This window comes from Moschus berezovskii, chromosome 21 (genome assembly GCF_049115385.1).
Source record: "Moschus berezovskii isolate FMDL1 chromosome 21, NW_MosBer_1.0, whole genome shotgun sequence".
NCBI classification, from domain to species: Eukaryota; Metazoa; Chordata; class Mammalia; order Artiodactyla; family Moschidae; genus Moschus; species Moschus berezovskii.
Genome location: NC_142480.1, coordinates 1,795,463 through 1,813,132, shown reverse-complemented (window position 1 = coordinate 1,813,132; position 17,670 = coordinate 1,795,463). Strand labels below are relative to the sequence as shown.

Sequence of the window (17,670 nt, the reverse complement as noted above, 5' to 3'; positions counted from 1 at the left end):
GCCGCCTAGGCCTGGGTGAGGCCGTCTCAGGTGGAGGCAGACGCTCAGGGACCTCAGCTGGGGACAGAGACACGGGTGCTTCTGCCCCACTCTGCCGAGGGTCCTGGTCCAGGAATGCGGTGGTGGGGGGGCAGATGGAGTCGCCCGGCTGCACCTGTGTGAGCATCCACGCTCGCCCTCCGCGGTGCCCCGTGCCCGCCTGCCTGCACTGGGCTTGCAGGAGCAGGAGGCCCGGCGGCCGTGTCTTCCCTGGGTTTCCTTTGTGCACACGGAGGCCGTGGTGGGCTCAGCAGCTGGGTCAGTGCTGTGGCCGCGTGTGGCCTTGTCACCTGTGTCACACGGGCTTGCAGAAGGCAGTCCTTTGGTGTCTTAGCAGGTGCTCACAGGGTGTTCTCTGGGCTTGGATTCCAGAACTCAGTGAAACCTCGTGAACCAGCGTCATGTGTTCCCGCAGCTTGTTTGTAGGAGAACAGCTCTCGACGGGGGCGGATGTTACCCTTGGCGGCTGTGACGAGTGTGCCTGTTCCCTGTGCCTTTTCCGTGTGGTTGTGTGGTCAGCGCTGGTGACTGGTACAGCAGAAGGTTGCTGAAGGTGAAGGTTAAATGTCAGGAGGGTGTGTTCAGAGTTAATTGACTAAACAGAGTTAATTTGTCATACTTACACTAGTAGAATTGTAATAATGAAACAGATAATTTAAGGAATAATTGACTTAATTTACTCTAAAAATTGGAAGAAGGTTTGTATTTGTAGCTAACTTCTCCTGAAGCCTTTTTCTGATGTGTTCTGCACACAAAGAAATGCTGTGTCTTTTATCCAGTACTTGATAAGTGCAATTATTAAACAGAAGAGCCTTCTTATTCTTGGTGAAAAACTGCGGTGTGGCTATAAAATAGATTTTATGGAAACTGATATGATGTAACGGTGGATATTCTAGGGAGATGCGCTCCCAGTGACGGCCTGTGTCACGTGAATGCTGTCAGCTCAGACTGGTGGTCCTGACCTTACCAGGGAGTGGTGGGTATGGCTGAACCGCAGTGTTCCAGAGAGGCCACCCGAAGGGCGATTTTAAAGTAACGGGGCTCCCTGACTGTTGTTCACACCCAACTGAAAGTAGTCTAGTCGCCCCCGCAGAGCCTTGGTGGCTGTGATATGACGCAGCTGCTGTCGCAGGTGCAGATGGCCTGCTGCCTTTCCCTGGCTCTGGTGGTCTTCCCGGGGGGCTCAGTCCTCGGCTCTCAAGGGCGGGCTTGACAGAGGGAAGGGGAAGCTCCCCCTGGCTCCACAGGCGTTTGGAGCACCTTTTCCATGTCTTCAAAACAGGTGTCCTGCCCGACGTGTGACTTCTGCCTGTGTGCACCCTGACTGCTCCGCTGCCCCAGCGACGGGTCAGGGCGGCGCTGGTGGGGACTGGATGTCGGGGGCTTGTTGTTTAGCAGGCGCCCGGATCCTGGCTGCCAGCGATACCATGTTCATTTGGGGGATTTGTTACGAGTTCCCTTGGTGAGCCTCTTTGGTGTTCCAGCTTCCCTTCTTTCTCTTTCTAGCTTTCTCCTCACCTCCTGGAGGAGCCAGCGATAACCAGGGCTGTCTATGAGGTTGCCATCTCCCTGGTTCAGATGTTTGATGACTTGGACATGAAGGAGAGTGGGTAAGAGATCCTCTGTGGGCAGTGAGCTTCAATGGGATTGGGAAGTCTTTGTTCATTTTGAAGCATTTTAGTGTTTTTATAATATTAACTATAGATATCTTTTCGGTGGTCACTCTATATATTTTAAAAATTAAAGTTAGTGTCTAACAAATGTTTTAATGGAAATTTCTATTTTAAAGTAGTTAAAAACATACTAAGTATGGTTTTAGGGCTGACAGGTTTTAAGCTGGAAACTGTAGCCTGAAGATAGACATGCAGAAGTCATGCCCTGCACAGTCCCGAGGTGAAACTTGCAGGACCGCTGTGGGAGAGACTGTTGAGTGCTTTCTTTGCCTTTGATTCCATTTATCCTAAAGCTCTATTCCTGATTCTAAGCAGTTGCCCATTATCACCCAGACGCTTGTTCGTTGACTGGCTCTTTGAAACCTAGAAGGTACTTTCCCATAAGGGCAGTTTTAGGTTACAGGTGTGGTTAGTCTTTCACGATATTACACTGCATTCTAGAGGAGATCAGTCCTGGGTGTTCATTGGAAGGACTGATGCTAAAGCTGAAACTCCAGTCCTTTGGCCACCTCATGCGACGAGTTGAACTCACTGGAAAAGACTCTGATACTGGGAGGGATTGTGGGCGGGAGGAGAAGGGGACGACAGAGAATGAGATGGCTGGATGGCATCACCGACTCGATAGACATGAGTTTGAGTGAACTCCGGGAATTGGTGATGGACAGGGAGGCCTGGCCTGCTGTGATTCATGGGGTCGCAAAAAGTCAGACACGACTGAGCGACTGAACTGAACTGAATGGAACTGAACAGCAAGCAGAATATAGATTCCACGTCCTCATGGTAACCAGCCCTCGACTTCTGGGAAGGCTGTTCTCTGTAGACTCTAGGCGCGCACAGACGTGGTACTTCTCTTCTTTGAGTTGGTGATGGTGTGATGTAAATGTGCAGTAAGTATCATGGTATTGTTGCCCTGCCTTCTTACCCAAGGATGCCGGGAGGGAGGCAGCTGCGTTCCGTGCCTTCAGAACAGATTTCTTGCCAACACTGCACGTGTGCCTGTCTGGGTCCTGACTCCTCCGCTGACCCAGCGACGGGGCCAGGGACGTGCCAGGACCACGTGTGCGTTGGGCCTTGAGCAGTGCTTGATACCCAAGTTGGAAAGTACAGCTTACGTGCAAACGAGGACTAATCTAACTGTTTTTAAGCTGCCACGGTTTTTGTTATTTTCATATAATCAGTATGTTTACATTTACTCAGATGCATGTCATTTTATGCATCATTCTTTGATCTTAGACTCTCTTGGATTGTTCCATTCCTCCCACAGCACGCCCTTCAGAAGCCTGAGTCTGCTGGTAAGCCTCCTCAGCGTTCGCGTGGCTGACAGTGTCTCACTTGCATTTGAGAGACGCAGCTTTGTTGAGTGTAAAGTTTGGTGGCTGTTTCTCTCCTTACTTGTACTTTTCCTAATTTTTTAGTTTAACTTTATTGATATGTAATTTACGTATATCAAATGCACCCATTTTTATTGTTCTCTCAAATATTTTATGATATTTCCCACAATCTTCTGGCTTCTCTTATTATGGTGAGAACCTTTTAATTTAGCTGTTCCTTGTAGGTCAATGTGTCTTTGCCTGGTTAACCTTCAGTTGCGTTCCTGGTCTTTGATATCGTGCGGTGTGATTGCCGTGAAGAGGTGTGGCTGCCTTTTCATGAACCTACGTGAGGCTCTGTGGACTCAGGGAGTCTGAGTGGTGCTGCCCAACAGCTTTCTGTCCAGTGGTGTCACCTGTTCAGATTGTCTGTTCTCCTCTGGTCAGTCTCAGCAGTGCGTGTCTTGTAGGGCTGTGTCCATTTCGTGTCCATTTCTAATCTGTTGGCTGTTGGTTGTTTACGGTACTCCTTTGCAGTCCTTTTCCTTTCTGTAAGGTCAGCAGTGATGTCTTCTCTTTCATTTCTTTTTTTTTTTAATAGCAGGACCTTATTTATTTTTTAACAGAAAGCAGTTTAATTAATCACTTTTTTATTTTGGCTGTGGGGTCTTTGTGGCTGTGCTGAGGCTCTCTAGTTGCGGAGAGCAGGGCTCCTGTTGTGAGCGCAGGCTTCTCTTGCTGTGGAGCGCAGGCTTCTCTTGCTGTGGAGCTGGAGCACAGGCTTCTCTTGCTGTGGAGCGCAGGCTTCTCTTGCTGTGGAGCTGGAGCACAGGCTTCTCTTGCTGTGGAGCTGGAGCGCAGGCTTCTCTCGCTGTGGAGCGCAGGCTTCTCTCACTGTGGAGGTGGAGCGCAGGCTCCTCTCGCTGTGGAGCACAGGCTCCAGGCACACGGGCTTCAGGAGTTGCTACAGGTGGGCTCAGTCCCCGTGTGCATGGGCTCCTCCTAGACCAGAGATCGCGCCTGTGTCCCCTGCATTGGCAGATGGATTCTTATCCACCGCGCCACCAGGGAAGGCCCTCTTTCATTTCTGATTGTAGCAATTGGACTCTCTTTTTCTTTGGTCAAAGTAGTAGATTTGTCAGTTTGTCTTTTCAGAGCTAGGTTTTTGTTTTCCTGTTGTTTTTCTTTCTCTATTTCATTAATTTCCACTCTGATCTTTTTTTTTTTTTTAATTCTTGGAAAAACCAAGAAGCCACAGTCCCCACCTTTCCTGGGAATAGTAGCCACAGAGAAAGAGGCGAGGTCGGGGGTCATCCAGTGGCTGCAGCTCTGTGGTCCTGCCTGTTCCCCTCACGGTCTCATTGCCGAGCTGAAGGTTCCCACTTCCTTGTTCTTGTTGGTCTCTCCAGCTGGGATGTCAGCAGGGCAGGGAGCGGACTGTCTCACTGCTGTGCCGGCCTGTGTGGAGGAGGCCTGGCACCCGAGCGGGCCACGGGGGTTTGTGCAGGAATCAGGCTTCTGAGTTCACACGAAGTAGATGGGCTGATGGAGGCAGGAGGCGAGGGGGTGGTTTGAGATCTTGGTCTATAAAAATGCTTTCCGGTGATCGTTTTGATTCCTTGTAAGTTTTAAGTTTTGTTTGTAATAGATATTCTAAATCTTTTGTGTTTTGAGGGTCTAGATTACAGTAACTAAACATCAAAGACTTTTGCTGATGATGAGTTTTAATGGGAGAAAGTAGTCAGGAGGCTGGAGGCCTCTTGGTTCCCTGTGGGGCTTTGGGCTGTGTCTCCCGTCCTGGGGCCCCCGTGTTGTCTTATGTAAAGGACAGAATGTTGCCGTGAGTGGCCTGAAGGTAAGAGCCTCTCCTGGTTAGAAGCCTGTACTACCAGGACCCTAAAAAACACGGCTGCTTCACCTTGACTAATGTTTGTGCGCCTCACCTGTTAACAGGGCCAAGACCCGGTCAGGCACCCCGTATGTGTCAGAGCGGAGCAGCGTGCTGGTGTTTCTGCCGGGTGAGTGCCGTCCTTCCGTGGTGTGGAATCGTGCTCGGGATGGAGGCCGGTTTGTGTCCAGCACATATGGTGAAATGTGGTTATTGGGAGTGTGGGTTTATTGTTGGACTCTGGGAATGGGAATGGATGGGCTTCTTAGTTTGACTTCTTACTGTAACCTTTGTGTTGCTAAAAACGTTGGTAATGAAGAGCTTAATGTTATTTTTGAGGGCAGTCTGACCCCCTTCAGGAAAAAATCAGCTATGTTAAGTTTGCTATTTTTGAGGTAATTGTCATCCATCTGTATTTAAAGCTTATTTAATAATAACATCATTATTGTAATACCGTGAAAATAATCAAAGTAGTCCTCGAGTTCTTTTCTTTTCAGTATTTGAGAAAATAATCTGTTCAAGATGCTTGACAATATGCAATTCAGTTCAGTCCCTCAGTTGTGTCTGACTCTTTGCAACCCCATGGACGACAGCATGCCAGACTTCCCCGTCCTTCACACCATCTCCTGGAGCTGCTCAAACTCATGTCCATCGAGTCTGCGATGCCCTCCAACCGTCTCATCCTCTTGTCCCCTTCTGCTGCCTTCAGCCTTTCCCAGCATCAGGGTCTTTTCCAATGAGTCAGCTCTTCGCATCAGGTGGCCAGCGTATTGGAGCTTCAGCTTCAGCATCAGTCCTTCCAATGAATATTCAGGGTTGATAACCTTTAGGATGGACTGGTTTGATCTCCTTGGTGTCCAAGGGACCCTCAAGAGTCTTCTCCAACAGTTTTGAGCTTCTCCACAGTTCAAAAGCATCAGTCCTTCAGTGCTCAGCTTTCTTTATGGTCCAACTCTCACATCCATACGTGAGTGCTAGAAAAACCATAGCTTTGACTAGGTGGACCTTTGTTGGCAAAGTAATGTCTTTGCTTTTCAATATGCTGTCTTAGGTTTGTCATAGCTTTTCTTCCAAGGAGCAAACATCTTTTATTAATTTGACAAGATTAATTTATGTTAAATTGTACTTTTTCAAAATGATGTTTTTATAATGATTTTTTAATCAAGTGATATAGCTTGATGAAACCTTATGACAATTCATGTATTTTTTTGTTGTTGGAAAGTAATATACAGAACATGTGGGTATTTGTGCTAATTTTGGTGGAGAACAAAAAGCATGAATAAAGGTAACTTATTTTACTTTGGAATACAACATGTGAGTTGAAAGCGCTGATCATGATTTGCTTAGGTTGATATGGTTTAGTTTTGTATCCAGGAGACAACCATCAGCTGGCAGTGGTGTGGAGCTGCATTTGCCCATATAAATATTTGTCAGAGATTTCTGTGTGTGTAACGTTGTGGGAAGAAAGGGCCAGAGTGGAGCCAGGGCATGCAGTCCTAAGCACACCGGATGCGAGGTGCGTGCTTTCTTGCTGCTAAACGTCGCCGGAACAAGGTGTCTGCGAGTGACAACTTACAGTTCAGTCTGTCTTTCTGTTACATGTTTATGTGAGTTCAGGTTTGACAGTATGTTCACTTCATTGATTGATCTTTTGGGAATGGTTCTGTGTTAGTGTTTTTAGGGCTGCTGTAACAAAGTGCTATAAACCAGCAGGCTTAGAGTGCCAGACACTTATTCTCTTGCTCTTATGGAGACTGGAAGTAAAAATCAAAGTGTCTCAGGGCCCTGCTCCCCCTGAGGCTCCGGCTGGACTGCTGCCCTGCCTCTTCCTGCTTCTCCAGGCTGGCAGTCTTTGCCCCTCTTGGCTCGTGGCTGTAATACTTCTTCTGCCTTGGTCGTTACACAGTATTCTCTCTGTGTGTGTCTTCTTAGGAGGACACTAGTCCTGTTGAAATAAAGGCCCAGTCTTCTCCAGTGTGACCTCCTCTTAACTAATTAGATCTGCAGTGATGCTTTATTTGCAAATAAAGTCGCATTCTGAGGGACTGGGTTGGGGCTTCCACATCTTTTGGGGGACACAGAGTTCAACCCATAGAGATTCAAATATTGATGATTCAGGATGTGGCAAAATAACATGCAAACTTTATGTATATCAATGAGCATTTCTGAACCTAATAAAAAAGATGTAGCACATCTTTGTGACCAGTACTTTTTAAATATTAGTTTTTGATTGTAAAAGTTTTTGCATAATTAATGTAAGACATTTGGAAAACCAGTGGAGGGGGGCAGGAAATGTAAAATTACTCACAGGGCCAGCAGTCACAGGCAGTCATTGTGGAAAGGAAAACATTGGAAGAATATGGTTCTTCTTATATTTGTGAGTCACTGGTAGAGCCAGCTCACTGGAAAAGACCCTGATGCTGAGAAAGGCTGAGGCAGGAGGAGAAGAGAGCGGCAGAGGATGCGACGGTTGGCTGACATCACCGGCCCAGTGGACGTGCGTTTGAGCAAACTCCAGGAGACGGTGAAGGACAGGGGAGCCTGGCGCGCTGCAGCTCCTGGGGCTGCAGAGAGCTGGACATGACTCCGTGACTGAACACCAACAAACACAATGTTACAGACTTATCACTTGTAATACTGATGTATTCAAGGGAAGAGGATAAGAAAGTCAAATAAAATGAATTGGTAGTGTCATCTTTGAAAAAGATGTCGTCTTAAAGGTTGTTTTTTAGAAATGAATACAAATTTCTTTTTTTCTCCTCCACTGTCTTTCTTCCCTAGGTCTGGGTGAAATAAACTATATGCACGGACTTCTCACAAACATGGTTCATAAAAGGTGTGTTTAAAATGATAGCCTGTATAGTTCTCCTTGTGAAGCGTTGCGTTGTTTCTGCCCTGAATCGTTTTAATTATCTTAGTGAGTAGTTACTCATTGCGCATATATTTTCCGTTTGTGGACATTTTACTTTTTTTACTTCTTTTCTAGGTTGCAGGTCTATCCACTCCATTCAAGTGTGACTTTGGAGGAACAGAACAATGTGTTTTTAAGCCCGGTGCCCGGGTACAGAAAGGTAGGACGGCTGGGGCACCTGTTCTGAGCTCTGAGTGCCTTCTCCTCAGAGACCCTGCTGATGGGAACGTGACGGCCCAGCGGGTGGCGGGCTCTGTAGCTGGTGGTTAGTCACCTACACGAGTGTGTGCCCATGAGCCAGGTGTATGATTTCATTTTGCCTTTGTTTTGTAAGTCAGTTTGCTAAGGTTTGTTATTTCCCCAGCCTCAGGGCGTTGTTTCTCGTGGGCTCAGGGCCTCTTGTCCCTGGCACTGCCCTGGAGATTGTGGTCAGAGCCCACACTCTTGATCCTGCTTAAGAGCATTTCTTTAATCCTTTATGGGTGGGTGATGGGATTATCTTATCACAGCCCTTCGAGTGTGGCTTCACATCCTCAGGGACCCTGAACGTGCAGCCCAGCCCCTTTGATTCCAGGAGAAGGTTCTGCATCTCTGAGGTGGCCTAGACCTTGCCGGCAGCTCAGGGCTCTTAGGAGCTGCAGCCCTTCCGGCCTCTGCCTTTAGTCTGTTGCGCTCTGTGCCCCTGGGTAGTTCCAAGACCCCCTGGAGCTACCGAATTTGGGGTCAGGGAGAGCTGTCTTTGCCCCGTTTCTTGCCTACTGCATTTATGCTCCTGCTTTGTGCACGAGCCTGGTTTTCTGTGCATTGAGGACTCCGCTGGACCCCTGAGAGAGATTCCACCAGGGAAAGCTGTAACTTTACATGGAGGTGTAGGGTTAAGAGCATGCGTGTGGAATTGAACAGATGACTCGAGGCTCTGTCCCTTGTAGGTGTATGCCTTTGAGCACCTCGCTTCTCCAAGGCTTAGTTTTACTGTTTGAAAGTAGAGGCAATAAAATCACCTTGCAGAGCTGTTAGGAAGGTTAGTTATGATAATGTTTGTCTGTCCCTGAATCGTTGTGGTGCTGCTGGTCCGACACAGGTCGGCATCCAGTAAGCAGACGCGGGTGCTTCAGGGAGAGCTGACGCTCACGGAGCGCGTGGCTCAGGCCGGGAGCGGCTGTCAGCCTTGTGTTACTCACTCAAATGATAGGGCGCGCACCGCTGTGGCCCCCATGTCGCAGGTGAGGAGAGTGGGGTGAGTGGCCCGGGCCCCGCACTGACTCCTCCTCCTCGCCTCACCCCCGCAACCCTTGACCGAGTGTGGGCTTTTGTGTAAAATAGAAAAATGGCTGATTTTAAAATTTGAGTCCAGTGTTTCTGCCTTTCAGTGATTTTGAGTTGCTTTATTTTTGCTTTGCCTGATGCCTTCCCATATGTGTGAGTGTGTCAGACTGCTCTTTTTTGTTTGTTTGCCAGATCATTCTGTCCACCAACATTGCAGAGAGTTCTATCACGGTTCCAGACGTCAAGTACGGTGAGATCCCCATCTCCCCCAGCGTGACCAGGGCAGTCGTGGCCTGTGTGTCCCTCGGGAGGCCCCTCCCCTTCACTGTCTCCTCCCTGATCTGGAGGAGAGCCTGTAGGAAACTGGGTGCAACTCCGTGCTCCCCTCTGGGCAGCTGCGTTCTTCCGTGGGCAGCCTCTGGGCACAGTCACTAACGCAGGAAGTGACCCGGGGCCTGCCGGGGCCTGCGGGCAGCAGAGCGTTGGGGCTGCCCTGCCGCACATCGTGGCTGCAGGGAGGACCCCGAGTCCTGCCTGTTGCTGAGGGTGGTTGAGAAGGACCCCGTGTCAGTGCAGGGGTGTGGGCACTGAGGCTGGGCATCCACGTGTGTGTCCTTGATGACTCTGTGAGGCTGTGGGTTCATGTTCGGGAGACAGAGGGACTTCCCTGGTGGTCCAGTGGTTCAGATTGCGCTCCCAGTGCGGGGGGCAGGGGTGTGTCCCTGATTGGGGAACCAGATCCCGCGCGCCGAGCATCACAGCCAAGCAAAAGTTTGGGAGCCTGACACGTGCCAGGCAGTGTTCTTGGTGGGAGACCTGCAGGATGGGCAAGACACGTTGTCTTCTGGTGAGGGACGATTAGTGGGTAAAACTGTGTGTGTGGTTCCAGGCCGAGGTGGACGTTACGTAGGAAGATCACTCAGAGAACGGGGTCACCGTTAATCGGCAGGGATGACCTTTCAGTTGGGGCCATGGGGGGCCCCTCTGTGAGGAGGCGACAGCTGAGGGGGGCTTGACTTGGGGGGCCCTGAGTGTGGAGGAGCCATAGGGCACCAGTGTGGGGCTAGGCCAGTGGGCTGTCCTGGGGCTGGGAGACAGTCTGTGCCCAGACCACAGCACGACTCTGTTCTCCTGATGGGGGGGGTGGGCGGGCACTGACAGATGAGATGAGTAACCGCATGCCGCCAGGTGGACTGCGGGTGTCCGGGGGATGAGGAGTGGGCAGAGGGGCTGGGGGCCTGTGCTTGGTCAGGAGGGAGGGCAGGTCGTTAGGCGAGGGGCAGGACAGGAAGCTGCTCCTCAGATGGGCAGACCGCGGGTCCGTGTGTGGGGATTAAGGGCTGCTGGGAAGGGTTGCAAGACAGCGGTGGGGGGAGCTCCAGTTCCAGAGAAGAGGCTGGAGATTGAGCCTGAGGGAGTGTCGGGTGGGGGCGCAGAAGACGAGGTGGGTGGAGGATGGGCACAGGATGGAGGGCCTGGATGCTGCCTGCCCCGTGTCTGGAGTGGAGGTCCCGCGGGTGATGGTGGGAGGGCTGTCTGGAGCCTGGCGGAGCCGTCGGGACGGGCTGGGGGCACGTGGTGTCATGGACGTGCAGGAGGCTCTCCTGGAGGAGGGTGGCACTGAGGAGGGGCGAGCATGTGGCGGGGGACAGACCCCCTTCCCGCACGGAGCCTGCCTGCTCTGTGCTGGGCCTGGGGCGTGGGGAGAGCGGCACAGGCCCTGTCTAGGGGGGGAGGACCCTGACATGGACATGGAGCAGCCGCCCCCCACCCCACCCGTGTGCAGACACACATACACACAGAGACACACACACACAGGGCTGAGACCTGACTGTGTACACACACACACACGCGCACACGTGGCTGAGACCTTTAAAACACACACACACACACACACACACGGCTGAGACCTGACACACACACACACACACACACACAGCTGAGACCTGACACACACACACACACGGCTGAGACCTGACACACACACACACAGCTGAGACCTGACACACACACAAACACACATGGCTGAGACCTCCCCACACACACATGGCTGAGACCTGACACACACACACACACGGGGTGAGACCTGACACACACACACACAGGGGTGAGACCTGACACACACACAACCCCCACACACACACAGGGTGAGACCTGACACACACACACACACGGGGTGAGACCTGAAAAACACACACACACACACACACACACGGCTGAGACCTGACACACACACACACACACACGGCTGAGACCTGACACACACACACACACACACACACACACACGGCAGACCTGACACCTACACACACACACACACACGGCTGAGACCTGAAAAACACACACACACACACACAAAAGGGTGAGACCTGACCCCCCCCAACCACACACACACACACACACACACACAGGGTGAGACCTGAAAACACACACACACACACACACACAGGGTGAGACCTGAAAAAACACACACACACACACACAACCACACACACACACAGCTGAGACCTACACACACACACACACACAAAAGCTGAGAAAACCCACCACCCCACATACAGCTGAGCCTGACTGTCCCGCCGTGAGTTTTTCCCCCTTTTGGGAGGCTGGGGCGTTGCAGGTCCTCTGACAGGCAGTATTCTTTGTGTCTGGATGCCCAGCCCGTAGGAGGAGACTGTGACCACCGCTGCCCTGTCCTGGGCAGTCGGGAATGGCTGGTCTTTTCCAGAGGCTGCTGTGTGTACACCAGTTCTAAAGGCTGTGTGTTCCATAAATCGACTTTCCATAAATCCGTAAGGCACAGAGTCTGCATGTGATTGTGGCGGTGGTCTCTCGCGAGCCTGGTATTTACATTCCGTTTTTTATGACAGTTATAGATTTTTGTTTGACCAGAACTCTGGTTTGTGATGAAGACACGAATTACCAGAGTCTGCGGCTGAGCTGGGCCTCTAAGACCAGCTGTGAGCAGAGGAAAGGTAAGGCACTTGCGTCCCAGCGCAGCCCTGGGACCTGGGGACGCACTGCGTGTCCTTCGAAGGTTTGTGCTCTTCGTACGTTTAGTCTTAACAGAGCTCACCTTTATTGGAACCAGTTTCACGTATAAAGCCACAGCATCTCACGCTGTGAGACTGTTTGTGTGCCCGGCCCTCCTCTCTGCTGAGCAGCTAAGAGCGTTGGCATGTCCCCCAGGAGCGTGTGGCCGCCTTTCACAGTGCCAGGGTACGAAAGCTGGCACTCATGTTCTCATCTTTGAAAGTTTGCGACTTGAAGGGTCATATGTAGAGGACTTCCTATTTTTCCCCCCATGTGTATTTTGTCTTTTACTCCTCTTAACAGGGTATCTCTGGAGAAGGAAATGGCAACTCACTGCAGTGTTCTTGCCTGGAGAATCCCAGGGACGGGCGAGCCTGGTGGGCTGCCGTCTATGGGGTCGCACAGAGTCGGACACGACTGAAGCGACTTAGCAGCAGTAGCAGCAGCAGCAACAGGGTATCTCAGAGAGAAAGAGTCACATTTTGGTGTGGTTTATTGATATCAGGTTTTCTTTTTATGGATCATGCTTAAGATGTCATATAAGAACAATTCACCTAGCCTAGACTGCAAAGGTTTTTCTGCTTGTTTTCTTCTAGAAGTTTCATAGGTAGGTTTTTGCTTTTGTGTCTGTGATCCATTTAGTCAGTTTTCGAAGCTGATGAGCGGTTTGTCTGGACGCGGTGTCCCAGCACCCTCGTCCTCCTCCTGGTGAAGGGCGTGCGCCCCTCTGTGAGCACCACTTGGGTGCCCTTGTCTGGGGCTGCTCTGGTTCTTCATTCCGTTCTGTTGCCTGTTTTTCCCTCCATCAATAACACACTGCCTTGATCACTGCATAGTGAGACTTGACGTGAGGCACATGGATTCCTCCCCCTCCGTTCTTCGTTCTCAAGGTTGTTTTAGCTGTTCTGTTACACGTTGCCTTTCTGTGTAGACTTTATTTTTTTTTACTGGAGGCTAATTATTTTACAATATTGGTTGGTTTTCCCATACATTGACATGATTCTGTGTAGACTTTAGAGTGATGTTGTGTGCACACACACAGAAGCTGCCCATGGCACCGCTAGGACTCGTGTCAGACCTGAACATGAGTTTATGGAGAGCTGAGCCTGCCGTCCCTGAGTGTGTGTGTCTCCCTTTATTTAGGTTGTCTTCGATTTCTTCCACCAGCATTGTGTTATTTTCAGCATACAGATGCTGCATGTGTTTGCTAGAAAGTGTTAGTCATGTCCAGCTCTTTGTGATCTCATGGACCGTAGCCCGCCAGGCTTGTCTGTCCATGGAATTCTCTAGGCAAGAATACTGGAGTAGTTTGCCATTTCCTTCCCCAGGGATCCTCCCAATCCAGGGATCGATCGCACCCAGGTCTCTTGCATTGCAGGCAGATTTTTTACCATCAGAGCCACCAAGGAAGCCATTTTGCTCGATCTGAATCTAAGCATTCAGTTTAGTTGGAGTGATTGCAGTGATCGTGAGGGCATTGTTCACTCTGGTTTTCACGTGTTCGTTTCTAGTGTATAGATGATTTATTTTCTGTGCTACTGTTGAATCTTGTGACTTGCTGATTTCACTCGTTGGTTCTAGGTGTTGTGCGTTTGGTTTTGTCATCACCTTGGGATTTTCCACGTGTGGTGCTGTTGTCTGAAGATACTGGGGTGGGGTAGGGGTGGAGGCGGAAGCCTGGACGCTCCACTCAGCCTCCCGGTGGTGAGGGGGTGCGGATTCCTGGGGTGGGGGGGCAGAAAGGGCAGGGGTCCAGGCTCCACAGGCACCTCCCTGGGCTGCCCCACTTTTTAAAAGCAAGTATTCATGCAGGAGCCCCTTCCCCGCCTTCCGAGCTCTCAGATTTTATCCTGTTTTTGGATAAAGCAGTTTTCATTGCACAAATGATACCATCGCAAGAGAAAAGCTGTTTATTGGCCAGTCTCCACAGGCCAGGCCTGCTTCTGAGTTCTGCACACTCAAGTCATATGAAGTCATCATGAAGGGTGGACGCTTCCGCACGGGTGTGGGGACAGGCCACAACCAGCCCATCCACTGGGGGAAGCATGGCTTCTCTCGGCAGCTTGGTTATCAGTGTGAACTATGTGTTTGCAGGAGAGATGTGGTGTTGATAATATTCTGATTGCCGTTGCATTCTGGGGCCAACGTGGTAGTCTTTGGAAATGCGCATTTGATACTGTACTGAGTACAAGTTAGCACTTAATTTCTGTGTATAAGGTTGCTTCTAACACTGACCTATTTTGAATTTTTTACTGACCTGGTTTGGTAGAGGATAACAGAGTTTTCCTTAGTATTTAATGGTTATTCTGAAACATGTCTTTATGCTTATGTTAAAGTAACTAATGCCAGCATTTGAATGTTCCCCGTTTGAAGGCCGCGCTGGACGGGTGTCTAAAGGATACTGTTACAGACTCGTGCACAAGGATTTCTGGGACAACTCCATCCCCAGCCATGTCATCCCTGAGATGCTGGTAACGAACTTTGGTCATCTTCATAGTCGGCTTTTATGGACAGTTTTACCCAACAGTCTACGGAGTGTATTTTGAGTGTCCTATAATTTTGACCCCGGAAACGTCACCTGTGACCAGGGTCATCTTTAATGCCAGTACTGGCTTTGTCGCCTGGGCCCCAGGGCCCTGAGGGGGCTTGCGCAGTGCCAGGGTGCTGGCCCGAGGAGCGCCGTCCCCAGCCACCACCCCGTGTGCGCGCCTTCTGTCTTGTGACGTGGCCGGTGCTGCCCTGCTGCCCCTGTGCTCCCCTGCTTGGCGCTCTGACCCGCTCTGCCGTCGGTCCATCCCCCTCTCCTCCTCTCCCGCGTCTGTCCGTCTCCGGTTTCTCTCTGTCCTCCGCCCAGCCCTCTGCCTCTGTTTTCCTTTCTTAATTCTCTTTACCTCCTCTCTTGTGATGCTTCCTCTGAAGTACTAGTCATGTGAGTAGGTGAGTTGATTGACTGATTTTTCTCTTTCTAAATTCAAGTTCTGTTCTTTCCAGCGTTGTCCGTTAGGAAGCACGATATTGAAGGTGAAGTTACTTGACATGGGTGAGCCCAGGGCTCTGCTGGCCACAGCCCTTTCTCCACCTCGTCTGAGTGACATTGAACGCACCATCCTTCTGCTCAAGGAGGTAGGACCCTCTCATACTTGTTTGTGCTGGGAAAAGCTAAGATTTTTTGGGTGAATTTTATAGGTTTCATAATGCGGATATCTTTAAGGTATTTTGATGGCTGTGAATAGTGTGTTTGCTTGGCTAGGTGTTCATGACTAACGGTTGATTCCAGATTTATATAGTAGTTCAGACCAGCTTTGTGAGAAGCTCCTGCTCTCTCACCACCCGTCACACCCCCCCACCGGGCTTGCTGTTTGCCGGCGAGGCTGAGAAGCCCCTGTGGGGCCGCAGCTTCGGCCGCAGAAGCCCTCACCCCAACCAGCCTTCTCCTTCCTGGCACTAGAGGCCCTGCTCCTACTGTGAGCTCCAGCTCTGCCCCTGCGCGGGCAGCCCGGCCGGGCACCCCTGTCTGCCTCCGGCCCTCAGCCTTGGAGTGCCTCTCGTACTTGCTTGGGTGTCCGTAAAACACGCTCCGTCCAGTGGAGGACATCTTTCTCCACGCGGGGTCTGCTCCATCTGGCTGTGAATGATGCGGCGGCTGGATATTTGGGGTTGGGCCTGCCATGGTCGTTACCCTGTGAGTTACGTGGAAATAATGAAATGGCGTTCTCGGTTTCAAAAACACCTTTAGTCTCATCTTTAGTGAGCTGACTCAGAGGCCGTTTGGAACCTTGCTCGTGCCCAGTTGGTCACTGTCTTAAACCCCCTGCCTGAGGGAAGAAGGATGTGAACAAAGCCAGCTTGCTGATGGCCCTGCCTCGTTTCATGAAGGTGGGGGCACTCGCAGTGAGCGGGCAGAGAGAAGACGAAAACGCCCACGACGGTGAGCTGACCTTCCTCGGCAGGGTTCTAGCCCAGCTTCCTGTCAGTCAGCAGCTTGGCAAGCTCATAGTCCTCGGACACGTGTTCGGGTGTCTGGACGAGTGTCTTATCATCGGTGAGTGTGCAGCGGTGGGTGATGACGGCGGGAGTAAGGCAAGGCCCTTCTGAGAGTCTCACCTTGTCTTTGCTTATTCTCTTGATAGCGGCATCTCTTTCCTTGAAGAATTTTTTTGCGATGCCTTTCAGGCAGCATCTTGATGGATATAGGTATTTAACACTCATACTTTCAAGTCACTGTGTTTTGATGGGATCAAATGACGCCCTGTGTTGTCTATTTATAGAAACAAAGTGAATTTCGCCGGTAGTAGTAGGAGTGACTGCATCGCGCTTGTCGAAGCCTTTAGAGTAAGTTTCCCTGCGCCGGCTCCGGAAGCGGCGGCCTCTGACGTCATGCCATGCGCCTGTCCCCGTCAGAAGCGTTCTGGCGTTACTGACCCTGAGACTAAAGAAACTGTGGGGAGGAGTATGTCAGGGTGGGAGTCTCGGTCTATACTAGAAATCCTAATTCACCCACTTAAAAGAATAGTTTTAGTGTGTAGTAGAACTATATGTTAACTTTGCTCTGTGTTTTCCAAGTCTCCTATAAATGTGTTATCATACTTTGATAATTTTCAAAAAGAAAAAACAAATCTGTAAATTGTCTATGGTCAGGAAAGAATTTTGAACCCGATGGTTTCTTTGCAGGCATGGCAGACCTGCAGGCAGAGAGGGGAGCTGCGGCACCCGAAGGTCAGTGGCCGTTACCTGAGTTTCTCTGCTGTGACTGCCGGTGCCCCGGGAGCTTCCGGGCCCCCCTTGCTCAGCCTCATTGCCATGTGCGAACCGGCAGCACCCAGCTTGATGGAGTGGCCAGCTCCTGGAGGCGGCGGGGCCTGTGTGTGGCTGTGCTGCCTGCTGCCCGCCTCTGAGAGTGGGGACCCTTCCGTGTCAGGATTCCCAGCAGCTGCCGGGACCACAGGCCTGGGGGCCACACCTGGGCTGCTGCTCAGAGCGGAGGGGCTCGAGGCTTTCCGTCTGCTGCTTCAGCCGTGTGTTCCATAGTGGGCTTGGAAAAAAACAGCCTGTTAGCCTTTATTTTTTTGGGGTGGGTGTGGTCAGGTTTTGTTCTCCTTCTAAAGTGTGTGTTCGAAAGGTTGCTGGTGGGTCTGTGTGTGTAAATTTGCTGTGCCCAGATACATCCTTAGAGCAACTGCCTGAGTTACTCATGAAAGCCACTGTGTAGACAGTCAGCCCAAGAAGAATAAATGCAAAAAGGCAAAATGGTTGTCTGAGGAGGCCTTAGAAATAGCTGAGGGAAGAGGAGAAGCGAAAGGCAAAGAACAAAATGAAAGATAAATCCATCTGAATGCAGAATTCCAAAGAATAGCAAGGAGAGATAAGAAAGCTTTCCTAAGTGATCAGTGCAAAGAAATAGAGGAAAACAATGGAATGGGAAAGACTAGAGATCTCCTCAAGAAAATTAGAGATACCAAGGGAACTTTTCATGCAAAGATGGGCACAATGAAGGACAGAAACAGTAGGGACCTAACAGAAGCAAAAGAGATTGAGAAGAGGTGGCAAGAA

At 50.7% G+C, this 17,670-nt stretch overlaps 1 protein-coding gene across 1 annotated transcript in view; it reads left to right on the top strand.

Annotated features, from left to right (window-relative positions):
• TDRD9 (tudor domain containing 9) overlaps positions 1-17,670 on the top strand; it is a 101,197-nt gene that overhangs the window by 28,741 nt on the left and 54,786 nt on the right. Inside the window, exons 10-21 of the mRNA XM_088829868.1 lie at positions 1,546-1,649; positions 4,976-5,040; positions 7,692-7,746; positions 7,897-7,981; positions 9,280-9,337; positions 11,958-12,062; positions 14,494-14,591; positions 15,112-15,243; positions 15,997-16,162; positions 16,251-16,314; positions 16,389-16,452; positions 16,792-16,836. Coding sequence (XP_088685994.1) covers positions 1,546-1,649; positions 4,976-5,040; positions 7,692-7,746; positions 7,897-7,981; positions 9,280-9,337; positions 11,958-12,062; positions 14,494-14,591; positions 15,112-15,243; positions 15,997-16,162; positions 16,251-16,314; positions 16,389-16,452; positions 16,792-16,836 — 1,041 coding nt within the window. The remainder of the gene's footprint in view (positions 1-1,545; positions 1,650-4,975; positions 5,041-7,691; positions 7,747-7,896; positions 7,982-9,279; positions 9,338-11,957; positions 12,063-14,493; positions 14,592-15,111; positions 15,244-15,996; positions 16,163-16,250; positions 16,315-16,388; positions 16,453-16,791; positions 16,837-17,670) is intronic.